The sequence below is a fragment of the Gigantopelta aegis genome, chromosome 8 (assembly GCF_016097555.1).
Source record: "Gigantopelta aegis isolate Gae_Host chromosome 8, Gae_host_genome, whole genome shotgun sequence".
Classification (NCBI taxonomy): Eukaryota; Metazoa; Mollusca; class Gastropoda; order Neomphalida; family Peltospiridae; genus Gigantopelta; species Gigantopelta aegis.
The window spans coordinates 33,241,109-33,261,679 of NC_054706.1; the positions used below are offsets into that span (position 1 = coordinate 33,241,109).

At 35.6% G+C, this 20,571-nt stretch overlaps 2 protein-coding genes across 11 annotated transcripts in view; both read left to right on the forward strand.

Moving 5' to 3' along the window:
- The window catches only part of LOC121379308 (solute carrier family 43 member 3-like), a 340,851-nt gene that overhangs the window by 191,358 nt on the left and 128,922 nt on the right, over positions 1-20,571 (forward strand). The window lies entirely within an intron of this gene.
- Positions 1-20,571, forward strand: part of LOC121379310 (calcium/calmodulin-dependent protein kinase type II subunit delta-like) — a 218,992-nt gene that overhangs the window by 83,409 nt on the left and 115,012 nt on the right. For all 8 annotated transcript variants that reach the window (XM_041507866.1, XM_041507869.1, XM_041507872.1 and 5 more), the window contains exons 4-5: positions 8,254-8,308; positions 17,369-17,434. In XM_041507866.1, the coding sequence (XP_041363800.1) occupies positions 8,254-8,308; positions 17,369-17,434 (121 nt within the window). The remainder of the gene's footprint in view (positions 1-8,253; positions 8,309-17,368; positions 17,435-20,571) is intronic.

Below are 20,571 nucleotides of genomic sequence, written 5' to 3' on the forward strand. Positions count from 1 at the left end.
ATATCAGTCACAATCAAATGATCACCAAAGACCAATGGATTTTATTGCAGCATTAAGTAGCCTGTGGTCTAGTGATCAGAATGTAACAGCTTCCACAAAAGTGCCAAAATACAGGTATTTAAAATTAAAAAATAGCCTGAACTGTCAGTCACTGTGAAATTGCCCCGGAGTTAAAAAAAATAATGGTTATAATATATACTGTATTGTATACCTTCACTGAGGAGCACTTGACTTACATATGGATATAGCATATGTGTCAATGAGTCTGGAATAAGTTATTTAATAAGAAAAACAAAATCTATTTTTCGCATCTATTAATTTATTTATTCTTTGCAGAAAAGCTCTAGAGATTAAAAATAGGCAGTATAATTCCATCCAAGCATTCTTAATTAGATTAAGTACCAAACTGGTAATGCTGGCTGAAATTTCAGCTTGAGCTGCCATGTGAAAGTTTGTGTCTTTGAAGAATCATCTGTAGGTCATTGGCATGGAAACCAATTGTGCACACACTGTAATGAATTACTACTACTAGATTCATTATCCTCATTTGTGATGAGATCACAGGATTGTCAACCTTTAGGTCACAGAGAGCAAACCTACAAGATGGCAGTCCTTAGTGTGACACACATATAGTGTGAACCTACAAGGTGGCAGTCCTCTTATGTGACATTCGGCCATCTTGCTGTCCCCTGGAGGAGATCATTTTACTTTTGGTAGAATTACAATTTAGTGATTCACAGTGGCATGCAGTGCATCATCAATATTGGAGAGAGACATACTCCACTGCCATCAAGTCTTAACCCATAGTCACCAGGCAGCTTCATTATGGGCAGATAACAGCAGAAAGATTGACCATCTTAATACAATTTATTATTTCCAGATACAGTGCACTAATACAGCAAGGGAATATAGAGAAATAAATACCAAGTTTGATCTGCTGGAGACATCTGTGTATGATTCGGTCATTGACTTGACCAGTGCCACTCCTGAGTGTTATTGATTTTGTAGCTGGTTCACATAACTTTAATTTTGTGTACATGGCCTGCATTACTGCTTTTGTTAAGGCATTGCCACAAGAATACTAATGAAGGAATTTGCTTTTTGTCAAAACTACTCCTGTTGCTCTAAGGAATTTCTTTTTATTATATTACCTTTCTGCTTTGAGGTATAAGATGCATACATGCAAATGTACTATCACCTCCCATACACTTTTTGCCTGAAATGATAATTTTTCTCTGATATAAAGTCACGAATATGGCCAGAATTGGTAGTGTAGTGGTTGAGCCATCAGCTGTAATTTGTTTGTTTAATCTTATTTTTGTGTTTATATCCAATTAAGGTTCAAGCATGCTGTTCAGGGCATGCACCTCAGCTATCTGAGCTGTCTGTTCAGGACAGTGGGTTAATGGTTAGTGAGAGAAGTTGGTATAGTGGCATTGCACCTACCCATTATATCGTTAAACTAGCTGTTGGTGGAAGCAGCTACTGGGGTGCAAACCCGTTACCTACCAGCCTTAAGTCCAATGGCTTAAGTACTGTACCACATGATGCTGGTAGCTACATACACATTGGAGGGATGTAAGGCCTCTACGCAGTCTTTACTATTACTAAACAGTAACAGTTACAATTAACACCATGTTCTGGACAAACAACTGAAGTATGTGTCCAGGAAATTATGCTTGAACCTCAATTTGATAAAGCATGAAAATAAAGTTAGAATGCATAATTAATAAATATTGCATTCTAGTACGTCATACTTTTGTAGATTTTTCATTGCATTTCATTAAATTTTAACACAAACTGATTGATTATATCCTGAGTACCTAATGTTCGGATAATATTTATGTACATAACCGATCAAAGGCATAAGAACTTACAGCTTGGATAGTACATATCTTTTCGTTCAAAAGCTACAGATACTATGTACAGAATCACTTGTGATGTAAAGATTGAGTTTCTACAGCTGTACTGCATAGAAGCACTGGTTCATATCAAAGTTGAGCGTCGCTGGACTGATGTACATATAGGTTGCATAGTACCAAAGAAGAGAGTACCGTGTCAAAGTTCGACATGCACCGTCAAATATTTACGGAGTAAAAGCAGCTGTGGGTGTGATTGGTAGCAATATGTGACATTGATTATTTGTGCAAATACTATTATCCATTGACAATAAATAAATACTCTTTTATTTGTTATACAGTTGTTATGCAGTATGTACCAGAGGTTGAAACTAATGCGGGGTACCCCCAAAAATGGAACTGCAATTTTCAGCAAAAATAATGGTTGCTATTAAAAACATAAATTAAATCTCTTAAATGATACGTGACCCCCCATTTTCTTGCAGCTAGATTAGATGTGAGGTGCCACACTTTCTATTGCTGTACCTCCTGGGTGTGTTGAAATGCTGCTTATATCAGTTTTATTAGTAAACGTTAACTTTATCGGCAATAGGAATTGATTTGGTCTAATGGAACCTACAGCAACTGATGTACGAATGGATGACCCCGTGAGAATGCCAAGTGCTGTAGGCAGTACCACAAGTCATGCTTACTGCTATAGTATCTGTGGATAGCTCCAGTGTTGATAATCGGTAAAAGTAACACTTCTATGGAAATGTTTATTTTTATTTTTATTAACGACGCAATATAGACCCACTGATGGGGTGCTTCTATGGTGGCAGTGGGTGTCCTTTGTTAAACTAATTGTGCACAGGACAACTTTGTTAATTCTTAATTGGATATAAAGATAAAAACATAAATGATACTTGCATCATCAAGACCCACAGACGGGGTACACTACCTGTACAGTGATTTTGAGTGTTCTAAGAGGTTTCTTTACAATACTTGTAGCTGTTTGTGTTGTTTTACTCAGGTTTATTACTGGGTAGTTAAATCACACAGCTTCAAATTTCAGATGTGACAGTCTTCAAGAATTTTCCAGAATTCTGGATACTTGCACGAATTGAAAATTTAAAAAAGAAAAAAAGAAGCTTACTAGAATTTTCTTTTCAAGACCTGTCAAAGTTTTTTCTGGATTTTTAGTTAAGTGTCATTGTCATCTGTGTAGTTGGGTGATTTACCGAGTTGAGACACTGTGACTCAGACAATAGACTTTAATAAAGGAATATTATACATGTATGTTAAACACCATGTTTAAAATGAGATGTCGTTAAAGGAATATTTCATTCCATTTTAAGAAAAGTATATTTTCAGGCTGTCCCATTTTTAGGCGTATTTTCTGATTTGTTTTTTTCTACTACCAACCAGTCCCTCATGACTAGCATATTAAAGATCTGGTATGTGCTGTCCTTTATGTGGAAAAAAAGAAACTCTTGCTACTAATAGAACAATGTATCTTGTTTCATCTCTAAGACTCTATAGGTCATAATGATCAAACATCTGACATCTAATTGCTGATGACTGAAAAATCAATATATTCTAGTGATGGTGTTAAACAAAAGCAACTTTTATATATAATATAGGCTGTGGCTAGCTAAACTTGATTCTGTAGCATGTCATGAGTAGCTAATGATTAATTTCAGGGAATAGGAAAAGAATTTGAGAATTTGTAGTTTTAATTAAAATCTTTCAGGCCTTCTCCAAATGAAGATACAGCGCTCGCTCGATGCACGGTCGGTCTGGGATCGATCCCCGTCTGTGGGCTTATTGGGCTATTTCTCATCACAGCCAGTGCACCACAACTGGTATATCAAAGGCTGTGGTATGTGCTATCCTGTCTGTGGGATGGTGCATATAAAAGATCCCTTGCTGCTAATCGGAAAGAGTAGCCCATGAAGTGGCGACAGTGGGTTTCCTCTCTCAATATCTGTGTGGTCCTTAACCATATGTCTGATGCTATATAACCGTAATTAAAAAATGTGCTGAGTGAGTCGTTAAATAAAACATTTCTTTCTTTCTTTCTTTCTCCAAATGAAATTGAATGTTTTCTGCGTATCATCACTAGAAGTTGCATACAGTGAACATACCTTAAGTAGGCCTAATGCACGGATTAAGGTAATTTCATGGGATCACAAGAGCAGTACTGTGTTTCAACTGAGAGCTAACCCAATGTGAATTAATTTGTTCCACAATGACCCATCACTAACGAGTGGCATCAAGTTGTGAACTTGTTAAACCTGAAATAACTTGTCTGAAATCTGGCTTTAGCTGGTGGAGAAATTAATAGTCTGGACAGAACAGGTTGAATAAATAGATTGATTCCTCCTTACTAGGATCCAGTGCTGAAGATGGTGATGACAACATTAGCTAGTATTTATGGTCAGATGTGCAGCGGTTTAATGTTCTTGTCCAATCCCTCGTGAAACCAGCTTCCGTCATAACATGGCAATATCCTGATGTGTGCTCACAAAACAGGATTAATATGCCAGAAAACAGCCAAGTAATTATACTGTTTTATCATGTTAACTGAAAAACGGCAACCTACATTTGACGGTCAAGAGGACAGGAGAGAGGCTTCTTCCCCAGAAAGGTCTCGGGCTGTGTTGGAGCTAGTTCCCAGGAGAGTCATACTTGTACCTCCAGTGGTTGTAAGCACATGTCAAAAGATTAGATGTATTGATCAGGGCTGTGTTCAGTACATTGGGTTTGTCATGAATATCCAGGCTAGAGATTATTTTTTTTTTTTTTTGGGGGGGGGGGTAATTCCATGGAACACGTACTTGCATCAATTAAAGACAGTGAATTTATTCACCTACACAAAGTCTGGGCTGCATGTCCACATTGTGTATGAATATTGGTTAGATATACAAAAATGGTTAAGACTTTTCAAAATCATTCATCTTTTACTTTTAATTAATTTTCATGTTTATGTTGAATTGAGGTTCAAGAATTTGACTTGAGCAAAAACCATACCTACCTGAGCTTTCTGTTCAACATAAATGCAGGATTTAGCTCGGTCGGTTAAGCACTCACCTAAAGTGCTTGTGTCGCAGGATGGAACCACATTGGTGGATCCATTCAACTGATTGTTTTTTCTCTCATTCCAACCAGTGCACTACAACTGGATAAAAGCTGTGGTATGTGCTTTGCTGTGTGTAGGAAAGTGCATATAAAAGATCCCTTGCTGCTAATGGGAAAATGTAGCTGGTTTTCTCTGATGACTACATATCAGAATTACAAAATGTTTGACAAACAATAGCCGATAATTAATTAATCAGTGTGCTTTAGTGGTGTTGTTAAACAAAACAACTTCTTCTTTTTTTTCAGTCCAGCAGGGTCCTGTCCCACAAAGTGATCTTAGTGCTAAGATCATCGTATGTTCATAACTAGTTATGCACGTAAGGTGATCATAGCACTAAGATTACTTTGTGGAATGGGTCTCAGGACTGCATTAATTGTGGTTAGTGAGAGAAATTTTTTAATTTGGTATTATGGCCTGACACCTTTGCCAGGGGCAAGACGTAGCCCAGTGGTAAAGCGTTCACTTGATGCGTGGTCGGTCTGGGATCGATCCTTGTTGGTGGGCCCATTGGGCTATTTCTCGCTCTCATCAGTGCAGAAAAAAAGAGAAGCATTTTGTGGTATTAGAAAAACCAGGATGACCAGAAACACATCAGATGAATGGAAATGAATAATGTAGACAATAAAATCTAGGTAATGTCTGATTTCAGTTATCAAAAACAGCTCTAATTATGAAAAATATGCCATATTGTTTGAAATCTAAGATCTGTTACTTAAAATAAGTCTAAAATAGATATGCTATAATTGTTTTCATTCACTGTCAGTGACTTGATAGATATCCCCTCCCCCCCATCAGACGGTGTGTGCCTTTCATTTTATCGCACATGGCAATGGTGTAGGTTCTTTAACCAAGTAAACCTGGGTGTTTGCACAAAGTCATTCTGAATTGTTTTATGTCTCAGCTTCAATTGCCATCTTACACCATTCTGAATGCTGGGCTGGATACTTGTGTTGATTGAAACAAGTCCTTGAGATCCTAAGCATATTTATAAACCATTGCCTCTTGACAAAATAAACCCACATGATGGTATAAGGGGTAAATAAACAGTCTGGCTTTATTGAAAGCAGGTTGATGTAAATGATAATGATTGCTAAAGTAAAGTGTTGGGGTTAGACAACCAGTTCTGTTTTCCATTCACAGTATCATTCTGTGTATTTCCTGTCATCCATCCATCCATCCATCCATCCATCGGTTGGTTTGTCCATTAATTCAATCATCCGTCTCCATCTGTTTCTCCCCTCTCCCTCTCTCTCTCTCTCTCTCTCTCTCTCTCTCTCTCTCTCTCTCTCTCTCTCTCTCTCTCTCTCTCTCTCTCTCTCTCTCTCTCTCTCTCTCTCATATGCCTGGGTGACTTTGTCATTATAACGAATATGCCCTTGTATACAATTTGTTTTGAGTTAGTGATGTAAAGAAAAATACTGCTTAATAATTAATGTATTGAAATTGTCATAAAAAATATATGTATACATGTACCTGCAATAAAATACACGTATATTTTTTAAAAGCATTATTAAATCTGTTAATCAATAAGACTTACTTTAATGTGCATTCACCATTAATCATTCTCTGGTTAAAAACATCTATGACTTGTACCAGTATCTGCTTCTGTCTTACACGTTTTTACAAATCACGATAAAAACACAAGACATAATTATTTGTTGTTTAATTGAATTACTAAAAGTTGTTTTTGAAAAGCAGTCACTGTCTGCAGATTTAGCAGACATTATGTGACAATGTCGGCTCATGACAAGGTTAAGGATGCCAAGTGGTAGTACTGCTAACTTCTGTCATTAACAAGTTATTGACTGTGCTACATTTAATCCATTACGACATCTTTGATTATGCAATGCCATTGTAAAGAGATATTTTCACAAGTCAAATGTGCGTTTGTTCCCAATTTGCTCTGTCATTAACAGAAGGTGTGAATTCTGCTGTAATGAACTGAGTAACATTAATTAACATGTAATATGTTATTTTCCAATGACTTTAGTTGCATGATGTAAATATAGTAACGATCATCATTGTAATGAGGACTGACTGAATTGTTTATTGGAAATAATTCACTTAAAAATGCAGTGTTTGTTGAAAATCCCATAAACAACACCTTTTATAGCAACCACTCACTATAAAGGGCACACATACAAAATTGTGTTTTTATGTGTATAAAAGTTACCTACTAATAATCATATTAATGCAATATTTTTGAAGCTCCCATAATCAACACCTTTTATAGCAACCACTCACTATAAAAAGCATACACACAAAACTATTTGTTTTTATGTGTGTATAAAAGTTACCTACTAATAATCATATTAATGCAATATTTTTTAAGCTCCATGTCATGTCATGTCATAGGGTTTTACGTGCACATTCAGAACAAGCTGTTGTAGCGCACGCCTGTCATGGGCACAAGAGCCGGCTTTGGTCGGCTCCTCCATCCATGACAGGAAAGGTGGGGGGGGGGGGGGGGGGAAGAAGAGGACCGCCTGCACTGGCAGGTGCAAGTGAGCACCAGCAGCCCGATCAAATCGGTAGCAGGCGGGTGGGGGTGGTGGTGGTGCTATAGGAATTTGAATGGAGCAGTTAAATGCCAAAGAAAAAAGGGTACGCAATTTTGATTGAGGGAATTTGGCGCAATTTTGAACGGTCGGTCGAAAGGTAAATGGCCGAGCTAATATAGGTTTTGATATTAGTGAATCGAGAGTAGCTCGTTCATTTTAGACCTTTACGATGCTGTGGTGTCTCCTAGGTTGCCCATAGGGCCCTTATAAAGGGCCTGACCACTTCTGGTCGAGGTTGAAGCTCCCATAATCAACTCCTTTTATAGCAACCACTTACTATAAAGGGCACATATAAAAAAACACTATTTGTTTTTATGTGTGTATAACAGTTACCTACTAATAATCATATTAAAGCTGTCTTTAATAGAGAAGTGTCCCAGTGATTTATAATTTGGACAAAACATTTTAATAAAAAAATCAACAGGAATTATTGATTATAAAACATGTACAAGTTTTAATTTTTGTATTAGAATGGTCACTGGAGAGTAACAATTGAAGTTGACTTAGGGCTAGCTTTGGGTGATAAAAAATGTTTGCCAAATTATCTCAAGCCCATAGCTATTTTCCAATAAAATATCAATTAATTTTTATTTATTTTTTGCCATTTGTTCATAAAAATTCGCAATTGGTGAATTTGGGAAGTGACAGAGCTATCCCCGTAATTACTAGAAGACATTGATTTACATCTGCATTTGTATCTTTCTCGTTTCAGTTCGATTACATGACAGTATACAGGATGAAGGCTTTCATTATTTAGTGTTCGATTTGTAAGTATCTTTTCGTTTACATTCAAAGACATGGCACTTTATTAATGGTAGTCATGGAAATTCTAGAAAACTTTAGCATACATGTACATTAAAAATTGTTTAGTATTTTTGTTTTATTACACAGTGGTTTCTGTGATTTTGCATAGCCTCTATACAGTGCTGCCATTTGATTATTCCAATACACAGATTTGTTGAATAGCAAACCCCTGGCTGGGATAATCAGCTTAGTGCATTTGCAAGTCCATTCGCATCAATAATTAACGCTATTATGGAATAAAAGACAGTTTTTATAAAATTATTTGAAATCGCACATATCAATAAATAACTCCAGCCATTTTTCAGTATTTAAATACATATATATACCGTTCTTCAGAATCATGCAATTAGAAGACGTTTTTACATGTAATAAAAACAGGATTTGGTTCAGTAAACCATTCAGTTAGCCCCAATATTCTATTAGCCAATATGCAGATTTTGTTGAACCCACTGTATTAGTGAATGTCTCAGGAGTAAGATTCCCGGACTCAGTTTAAATGGGTCAGTCAGTTGCTGCTATTTTTCTCTTGACCCAGTCGTCCAGTGCGGCTTACTCACTTGAAGGTACATCTGACACTGTTTTACTCTCCACTAGAGCACGCCTTCAAAATCAATAACCAGTGAAAATTACTCCATCATAAATTTATTACACGTGTGAGCCTGCTGCCAGAGGACCATGTGGAATAGCTTTGCAATGTTTTTATTAAATTTATTTATTTATTTATTTATTTATCATTGTTTTATTATAATTTTTTTTTTTTTTTTTATTGCAAAGAATGTCTTTTCCATTCTCTTAATAAACTAGAAAGCTTAATGCAATACTTAAAGCTTATCATGGTATTTTTCCATCTTTTTTTTTGTTGTTGTCCAGACTAAAAATAATGTAGCAGTGGTGGAATGTGCTAATTAAGACAGCTGTAGCACAGACTAGTATGTTAGATATACCATATGTGTGTCTGTCTGTATGTCTGTGTGTCTGTACGTGTGTGTGTGTCTATTTCTGTGTATGTGTGTGTGTCTGTCTGTGTCTGCATGTGTGTGCCCATGTGTGTCTGTATATCTGTCTGCTTGTGTGTCTGTTTGTGTGTGTGTGTGTGTGTGCATGCATGCATATGTGTGTCTGTATGTGTGTGTGTCTTCATGTGTGCACACGTGTGTCTGTGTGTATCTGTCTGCATGTGCTATGTGTGTGTCTGTGTGTGCATTCATGTGTGTGTGTATGTGTGTGTGTGTGGCTATACATGTGTCTATGTCTCTGTGTGTGTGTCTGTGGATGTACGTGTGTGTGTGTGTGTGTGTGTGTGTGTGTGTGGCTGTACATGTGTCTGTGTGTATGCATGTGTCTCTGTGTGCCTTTTTGTGTGCATGCGCGCACACGTGTGTGTATCTGCCTGCATGTCTGTCTGTCTGTGTGTGTGTGTGTGTGTGTGCAGTGAAAATAACTTAGATAATGGGGAGCCATTTAAGATATAATTATTATCCTGGTACCAGATAAATTCACATGTACAGGGGAGCTAAAAATTACTCTCCTTGAATTAGTCTCAGGGAAGTGTGATAACTCCACTTAAATGTGCCGTGACACTGATGGAATTTTCTAGTTCTGACATTAAATACATGTACACATGACACTCACCTAATTTTCTAGTTTTAACCTATGAAGCACATATAACGTGCTACATGCTAGTTAGGCAGGTGATCCATTTGTGTATAACACTGCATGGTGCTTGTTTAGACATGCATATACTATACATATGTACTTGCACACTACATTGTACATACTTAAAGCTTTGATAACATGCTGCCTACATTGATGTACTAATAATCGATAATCAGTACACAGAGACTAATGGCAAACCTGCATGTTCAGGTGATGCTACATCAGTTGCTTCCATCCCTTTATCAAAAGGATTTCACCTGTGCAGTTTGATTTATATGAGTTTTTGAAATCATTATTCATCGTAGAGTAACTGCTGCATGCCAGTTCATTGGTTCTCTTTTGACATAAATGGACTCATCAAATCATTTGTTTACTAATTGGAGAACTTGCTCGGGTTGGAGTATCAAACCTCCGCAAAAGACTTGTTGGGTTTTCCCTACCCCAACCAGTCTGTGGCATGTGTTTTCCTGTCTTTTGGAATCAATATATAAAAGATCCCCTGCTGCTAATTGAATTTTTTTTGTGGGTTTTCATATCAGAATTACCAAGTGTTTGACATCCAATAGCCGGTGATTAACTAAGCAAGGTGCACTAGTGGTGTTGTTAAACAAAACAAGCTTCTTTGTTGTTAATCGAAAAGGAATACTCTGCTCAACAGTGTAGGGATCAGATTCAATTAATGCCATTTTTATTGATCTTCTTGCTTTCATTTGTATGTTCAGTTGAGGTTCAAGCACACTGTCCTGGATAACTGCCTTAGCTGTTAGTGGTTACTGACAGAGAAGTTGGTATAGCGACCTTACACCTTCCCAATGAGCCATTAAACTTGCTTTGCATTGCAACCGGTAATACTTTAAGCCAATGGCTTAAGCATTGCACAACCAAGGCTGGATGGATTTAGATAACTTGTACATAACAAGCCAATTGGAACAAGCTGTAACTGGCTTCGATGATGTAGTGGTTAAGACATCAGACTTTAAGGCTGGTAGGTACTGGGTTTACCTCCAGGTACCGGCTCCAACCCTTTTTCTCTTTCACTAACAAACTAACCACCAACCCACTGCCCTGGACAGACAATCCAGATAGCTGAGGTGTGTGCCCAGGGCAGTGTGCTTGACCATTAACTGGATATAAGTACAAAAATAAGTATAACAAACAAATAAGCTGTAACAGGCCTCAGTGGTCTAGTGGTTAAGCCATCGGTCTTTAAGGCTCCAACTCCAACTGGGGCGGAATTTAGCTTAGTCGATTGACTGCTTGCTTGGGGAGCTTGCATTGCAGGATTGAACCACCTCGGTGGATCCATTTAACTGATTGGGTTTTTTCTTGTCCAACCAGTGCACCACAACTGGTCAAAGTCTATGGTATGTGCTTTCCTGTCTGTGGGAAAGTGCATATAAAAGATCTCTTGTTGCATTAGGAATAATGTAGTGGGTTTTCTCTGATGACGTGTCAGAATTACCAAATGTTTGACATTCAATAGCTGATGATTAATTAAACAATGTGCTCTAGTGGTGTTGTTAAACTAAACTCTTTTTTTACTGACTCCAATCCTGACTTTAATGACTCAGTGAGATGGTGTACAGCCACTACATCGATTTTTCTCTCTCACTAACCCACTGTCCAGATAGCTGAGGTGAGCGCCCAGGACAGCGTGCTTAAACATTAATTGAATATAAACAAAAACAAGCACACCCATCTTGAACACACATTCATACAAGTTTGTAATTCAAGCATACAGGATCAGTTGTGTGTTTGGATGTTGTAAGGAAACAAACTGTTCTTTCCTTTCCGTGTCTGTGCTTCAAATTGAATTAACCATGTCCTGCATGATGTTGATTTTTTTAAACAAAAGAATCAATACTACCACTGATCTTGATACAGCAATTATATGTCGAGACCTGCCCCCACCATTCTTTTCTGTTGTATTACTTGATTGGCTAATTGATTTCCTATATCTCTCACAGCCATCAAATGTGTTGCTTTTCATGCATGATTGAATCTGTGTACAATAAAAGAAACCAATAAAGATGACAAATACAAGGTTAAACATAAAAGTGTGATAATTTTGTTTATCTGTTGCTGATATTATTACATTTTGTTTTGTTTTTAGTATCAAATGAAAATACTTGTTTTGTTTTAAAACAGAACTATAGTGACATTCTTTTTTGTTGTTCGTTTTTGCATAGCAACACTTCCATGCAAATCTGGCTTAAGTTTTCCACTGTTTTAGCCAATAATACATACATGTAGCAATACAATACAATATAACTGCATAATCTACTGAACAAAATATTATAATATTCTTATAATTCTGACTGAACCTTTTTCGTGTAAAAGAAAGAAAGAAATGTTTTATTTAACGACGCACTCAACACATTTTATTTAGTGTTATATGGCGTCAGACACATGGTTAAGGACCACACAGATTTTGAGAGGAAACCTGCTGTCGCCACTACATGGACTACTCTTTCCAATTAGCAGCAAGGGATCTTTTATTTGCGCTTCCCACAGGCAGGATAGCACAAACCATGGCCTTTGTTGAACCAGCTATGGATCACTGGTCGGTGCAAGTGGTTTACACCTACCCATTGAGCCTTATGAAGCACTCACTCAGGGTTTGGAGTCGGGTATCTGGATTAAAAATCCCATGCCTCGACTGGCATTTTTTGTTTATACAGGATATATCGATGAAAACAGAAATGCTTTATTTAAAGGAACTTTCTTAGTATATTACATTTTTTATTAACGCAGCTGCATCGGTAATAATTTCTGGGGCAGGGCTTAGCTCAATTTTAAGGCGATTGTCTGATGCATGGCCAGTGTAGGGTTGATCCCTGTCGGTGGACCCATTGGACTAGTGTAACAAAGGCTGTGGTATGTACTATCTTATCTGTAGGATGTTGCATATAAAAATTCCCTTGCTATTAATCAGAAAGAGTAGCCCATTACGTGTTGGCAGCAAGTTTCCTGTCTCATTATCTGTGTGGTCCATAAACATATGTTCAACACCATATAACCATAAATAAAATGTGTTGATTGCATCATTAAATAAAACATTCTTTCCTTCCTTCCGTAATAATTTCTATAACTATTTAAAGAAAAGATAGTTATTGCAAGACAAATTAATGAAATTTAAGCCATGGTAAAATTGTTTTCTAAGAATATTAACTGAATGCCATTGTTTTGTTTTCTAAGAAGATAAATTGAAAGTCATTGTTTTCTAAGAATATCACCTGAAAGTCAATGTTTTTTAAGAATATTTGCATGCAAATATTACATCGGATATTATTTTTTTGTAAACCAAATGAGTTTATGGTAGGTAAGACATTATGCAGAAGGGGTGGGACAAAGCCCAGTGGTTAAGTATTTGCCCGATGACTGGTCAGTCTGGGATCAATCGCTGTTGGTGGACCCATTGGGCGATTTCTTGTTCCAGCCGGTGCACCACAACAAAGGCATCAAAGGCTGTGACCGGCCTCGGTGGTGTAGTGGTTAAGCCATCAGACTACAGGCTGGTAGGTAAAGGGTTCACAGCTCAGTACCGGCTCCAATCCAAAGTGAGTTCTTACGGGCTCAGTGAGTAGGTGTAAGGCCACTACACCGTCTTCTAGCTCACTAACCTACTGTCCTGGACATACAGCCCAAATAGCTGAGGTGTGTGCCCAGGACAGCGTGCTTGAACCTTAATTGGACATAAGCGCGAAAATAAGTTGAAATGAAAAAAAGCTGTGATATGTGTTGTCCTGTGTAAGATGGTACACATAAAAGATCCTGTGCTACTAATGGAATAAATGTGTGTGTTTCCTCTGTAAGACTGTATGTCAAAATTACCAAATATTTGACATCCAATAAATGGTAATTAATAAATCAATGTACTCAAGTGTTGTTAAACAAAACATGTAGAATCCTTCATGTTCACCAGCCACTCATAAATGTTTATGCAATTGTGGCTTAAATCTGTAAGCAAACAGCAATGGTAATGCAGTAGTAAACAGTACAGTGTATTGAAAAAATTAATTCTATGGTTCTTTTTGTAACGTTGTACTTCACAGAATAATAATGTTTATTTAATGGTTAATGTTTTTCATGTTAAGAAGTACGGGCTTATATCCATGAACTATATTCTTTAATGCTAATACAAAAATCTCATAAATGTTTATTTTTAAATCACATCCTTGCCAATCTGGGTTAAATCATTTAGTCAATAATGTTAACAGCTATGTGACGGTAATAGAACACTTCATTATTTATGGTAATATTTTATAATAGAACATGTGGCATTTTGGTGGCTTTTTTTTTATTTTTTTTTTTTTTTTTTTTATAACATTGTTGCTTTGGATTACGTGAATGAAAATTCCAATTTAAATCCTGTTAGTCTTTAATAACAGTAATAAAGCAATATCAGTGTAATGATTAAACTAAATATTTTAATGTTCTTACAATATTGAATTTCTTTTATACGAAAATAACAAATTATGTTCTTAATGAAGTTGCCTAATAATGTGCTTTAAAAAGATAATCATGTTTATCCAACATCAAAATTTGTTTTTTACTTCAGTAAATTAATAAAGTCACTGGGTCAGTGACCTTTTTTACATCTAGTAAATTATTTCTAACTGAACATTTTAAATATGCCAATTAAATAACTTGGTTCTTAAAAATTGAATACTTAGTCTTTTAGTTTTCATTTCCACTCTGACAAGCATTGTGTTGATGTTATTGTTGTTTTAATGACAAAAAAAAAGGAAAACAAAACAAAAACGAAAAATGAAATGCCATAAACATGTACCGTATATCTTCGCCTATAAGTCGAATTTTTTTCACCCAAAAATTATTTTATAACTTGGGGGGTCGACTTATAAGAGGGTAAACAAAATTCAACAAAAAATATTACTGTTTTGTGGATTATTTTACAAGTTTTATTGTTGAAGTATGCCATGTATTTATACTCAAATATGTTAATTTGACACATTTATTTTTTATAACCTATTTTTTTTGGCATTAGAACGGTTTTGGTTATGCGAAAAGGCGTACGATCTCACTCACATGCCAAGACAACAGTCCACTTAGTTAAATTAACAGTCATCACTAATAGTAAAAATGTAAACAATACTAACTACCTGTTGCCTGAGTTTATTTTGAAATCTGGTCACTGGCATTAATGGTTGTTCAAACAATGTTTTGGCGGTGATTAACTTCATGAATATTACTGAGCTTTCCCTTAAAATAGACTGATCTCTGCAGTTCACTATCTAGAGCAATAGGGACACACATCATTTGTACAAAAACCAGTGTACTTTCCAGAGTTATCCTCCTTACATGTATTAATATGGCGGCAAAACGTGATACTTTCAGTTTTATCGTAGTGATCTGTTGTCAGTGTTTATAAATAAAGTTGTTGTCTGTGCACAAAACCATCTGTAACAGTCAAACAGCTTTCACTCTCTACTAAGGGAATATTTCGTTTTGATGCTATGTAATAATGATAGTTTGATTGGAATAGTCTGATTATATTGCGATGTACAAAACGTGAAAACCGAAGTTTGTAAAATAATTTTCTTTTGTTCAAATATTATTGTTCTCATGTGCTGAAAATAAGAAATATTTCAATATTTATAAGTAGTTTTTCATGGGTCGACTTATAAACGGGTCAATAAAAAAATACGTTTTCAGGGCTTGAAATTAGGGACTCGACTTATAGCCGAGATCGACTTACAGGCGAAGATATACGGTACATGTGGCACATAATCAATAAGACAAATTTTGTTGTTGTTTGAGCATCATTAACATTACTGCATATGATGATAAGAATTGTCAAGCAGTAGCATTTTTTATGGGACTACTAGACAGCAGGGATCATGCAAGTGGGCGACGTGGGCAAAATAACCCCCCTTTCATACTAAACTTCGCCTAAAGTTTTATCAATGGCGAAGTTCTGAGTCACCTTCTTTAAAAAAATAGAATATCACAAAGATTTGGCCTTCTTTCTCCATTTTGTTCACTAGCTGGTCATGTCAAAGGAGATCATGTGACCAACTGTATGAATAGCTGCAAAAAAGCATTGTTTTACCTTTGTGATTAGAGATTGACAATAAACACAATTCTTGTAAACTTATACACAAATTAAATTAATTGATAAGAACCTGGTAAATGACTGTACATAATTACATGTACAGTAAAGATTACATTCCTACTTAAATAGGGGTATGAGACTAGAGTCCGTATAAAATATTTTGTTAAAGATGTTTTTTTTATTTAAAACTGAATTATCGATGCATACATATATAGTCCATCCCATCTTCCTACCTCAGTGTTGTGATACTTGTAGGAATGCAGACCAATTTTTTTAATTTCTGAAAACTGGTGTCAGTTAAAACGGTTTGTTTTTGCACATTTCAATGGTCAATGGAAACACAAAACCAAACAATAACAGAATTTTGTGGTCCCTAATATAGTTGTCAATGTAGTAGCAAGTAGTTTTGTTGCTGCATGCCATTTAGAAACAAATGCAGGATAAACAATTAAGATATGAATTGTTTTTGTTATAACATAATACAGATATTAGGTGGCAAAAATATTACATCATTTATAGAGCTTGTTATTTTAGGGCAAAATGTTGTGAATGTTGTAACCTGTTGTGTGCATTTTTGTATTATGTAATTTCCTTTCCTTCCCTGTAGTTATTTTTGTGCATATATCTAATTAGGGTTTAAGCACACTGTCCTGGGCATACATCTCAGCTCTCTGGATAGTCCTTCCAGGACGTTGGGTTAGTTTGTTTCGTTTAATGACACCACTAGAGCACATTGATTAATTAATCATCAGCTATTGAATGTCAAACATTTGGTAATTCTGACTTGTAGTCATCAGAGGAAGCCCACTACAATATTCCTAATGCAGCAAGGGATCTTTTATATGCACTTTCCCACAGACAGGATAGCACATACCATAGACTTTGACCAGTTGTGGTGCACTGGTTGGAATGACAAAAAAAACCCACAATCAGTTGACTGGATCCACCGAGGTGTTCTATCCTGCGACACAAGCACCTCCAGCGAGAACTCGACCAACTGAGCTAAATCCCACCCCAGGACATTGGGTTACTGGTTAGTTGTTAATGGTTAGTGAAGAGGGAAGTCAGTGTGGTTACCTTACACCTACCTACCCAGTGAGTTGTTAAACTTGCTCTGGGTGGGAAACAGTACCGGGATGCCAACCCAGTATCTACCAGCCTTACTACAGTAAGTCTGATGGCTTAACCACTCCACCACCAAGGCCAGTCTGTAATTCCCATTGCTGATATTTTCATGGTGATGTATTTTCTTTTGATTACCTGTACCTGATTTCCACTGCTTACTTTTCAGGGTAACAGGTGGTGAATTGTTTGAAGATATTGTGGCTAGGGAATTCTACAGTGAGGCAGATGCCAGGTAATGTATTTAATCAAGATTGCAAGAGTGCCACATACAGCACTTTTTAGATCGCCTGCTGTTTCTCTTAGTCATTAACAATGCAGTGTATTTACCATATTAAAATAGTTTTTCTATTATATAAACATTTAAAAAAAAAATACATTCTGGTTCACATAAGATTTTTTAATCCGATGTCTTACATTTTCAGAATAATAGATTGTGCCGTAGAATTTTTGTATATTTATTTTTAGTAAAATTTTAATCACAGTCGTGTTTTTGCATGCATTTAAATGTTTTTCCACAAGTCCGTTTAAATTTTTTCTTGCTCATGTTCCAGTTCCACAACACCTTTAAATATTAATTTTTGGTTGCAGTGTTTTTCAGTCTACATGTTCCTGGCACCTGTATTATTAAAGACAGAGATTTGTTTCCTTTGTTTTATTTTATTTACATGTATTCCTTACACAACAGTTTATGTAATGTTTATTTACTCTTAGTACTAGAATTGATTTGTTACACTATATATAGCATCATTTATTCTCTATGACACCAATATGTCAGGGGTGGGACTAGCCCAGAGGTAAAGCGCCCGCTCGATGTGAGGTTGGCCTGGGATCAATCCCCATTGGTGGGCCCATTGGGCTATTTCCTGTTCCAGCCAGTGCACCACGACTGGTATATCAAAGGTATGTACTACCCTGTCTGTGGGATGGTGCATATAAAAGATCATTTGCTACCAATTGGAAAGAGTAGCCCATGAATTGGCGACAGCAGGTTTCCTCTCTCAATTTTTGTGTGGTCCTTAACCATATGTCTGATGCCATATAACCGTAAATAAAATGTGTTGAGTGCATCATTGAATAAAACATTTCCAATATGTCACTTAACCACTATGCCACCAAGTCAGGATTAGTGTTGTCATGGAAACAATGTGGATATTTACAAACTAGGGGCAAAACAGTTTGAGTCATTTCATTGCATTAAAGGGACATTTCTGAGTTTGCTGTATTATAAGATGTTTTCGACTAATAAAATATTTCTATGATTAAACTTACATATTAAATATATTTTCTTGTTTAGAATATCAGTGTCTGTATATTCAATGTGTTTCTGGTCATCTTAATATTTGTAAGAAGCCCAAACTGGATTTTGTCTTCAAATAATTTTGTACGTATGAAATAATTATATTTTAGGAAATAAAATGAAATTTAACCTAGTACAAATATTAGAGCGATCAGAAACATGTTTAATATACAGCCACTAATATTTTATGCAGAAAAATATATTTGATTTGTAATTACAATCGTTACAAATGTCTCTGTTAGTCGATAACATCTTTAAAATTGCAACAAACTCAGGAATGTCCCTTTAATGAATATTATATATTATCCTTGAGAAATGATATTGTCACACTTATTACTTAAGTGTACTTGTGGCATTAGGATGAATAACACTAAACACATAACAAGAATACTCTCACCCATGGACAGCCTCTGGTCCCATGTTCTTAAATTTAATTTCCACATAGAGAGACTCATCAACTAAGTCATTCAACATGTAGTTATTTCACATTGGAAACTAATATTCATAATTGCAAGGAACATTTTACAAGCTATGATTTCAAGTTGTTCCTCTGAACGAAGTAAATGCATAAATTCTTCTTCAGAGTATTCCCTTGTGTCGTGGTTTGCAATAAAATGCACTGGTAGTACAAAATCCAAGAAAACCATCTTAAATTTGTTGATAGCACTGTAGTTATCCCCAGTGGATTTAATCCTCTTATATGATTGATATAAACCAGTGGCATGTATCTGAAGTTATGTTTGAAACATAAACATAAGTTTTGTTTGATATTGTCATCTCATGGACTTACCATGTTTTGTAAAAACACTCTTCAGTTCATGGATAAGCCCATCGGATCTGGATGATTCTGTGGTCACCATACCTAAATGATTCTTCAGTAAAATGGAAAGTCCTAAATGATTCTTCAGTAAAATGGAAAGTCCATCACTTCTAAATGATTCTTTAGTAAAACGGAAAGTCCATCACTTCTAAATGATTCTTCATTTAAAATGGAAAATCCATCACACCTAAATGATTCTTTAGTAAAACGGAAAGTCCATCACTTCTAAATGATTCTTCATTTAAAATAGAAAATCCATCACACCTAAATGATTCTTTAGTCAAACTGAAAGTCCATCACTTCTAAATGATTCTTCATTTAAAATGGAAAATCCATCACACCTAAATGATTCTTTAGTCAAACTGAAAGTCCATGATGTTTCACGGGACAAAAACTGTTTATGTTAAAGGTCACAGCTTCTTACCTTTCACACATAGAAATTAGTTTTTTAAAGAAGTTAATTAAAATGAGAAGTTTTTAAAAGCAACATATTTCAATATTATGAGCCACCATATTCCAACATATTGGCGGGAGTAAACATACTATCTATTCAAAGTTTGTATCACTTTTTTTTGATAGTTACAAAGGTTGACTGTATTGATTCAACAAAGACTGTCAGTGATAATCTCTCAAAACTGAGTAAGATTGTCTCAGCACCAAGAAAAGTCAGGATGTTTTAGTAGACTTTTCTCCTTTGTGTTCTTGGATAAATAAAGCCTTACATCCACACATGAATATTCCATCCAGTTTAAATACACAGTTATGTCGACCATATTTCTATGCACTTCATTATTTTGTAGCATGAGGATAAACTTTATTTCTTTGTCAGTACATTTGTGTGCAAAAAACAAATGATTTTGAATACACATGTCATGGCAGGGACTGTCAAGATAAGTTATTTTACCTGATTTAAAAACTTTTCGAATTTAGACATTAGTGTAGTCATGTTACCACAAATTCACTGCTTAAATGTCCTAAATTTTAAAAAAATTGCTTCAAAAATATATTTATTAAAGAAGAAAAAATGGTTGTATTTTTTAAAAATAATATGATATGATGATGGTTTTATTATTCAAATTAGTACAAGATGAATCTTTATTATCAATAAAATAAAATAATAGGTGGTGATGATCGCCAATTATAAATGCCATTTTGTCTTATAAAAAGGTTTTTAAAAATGTATTCTTTTATTTAAGAAAACAAGAAGCAATAAGATACATGTGTTTGTATGTTTATTTAACAAAAAAATTAA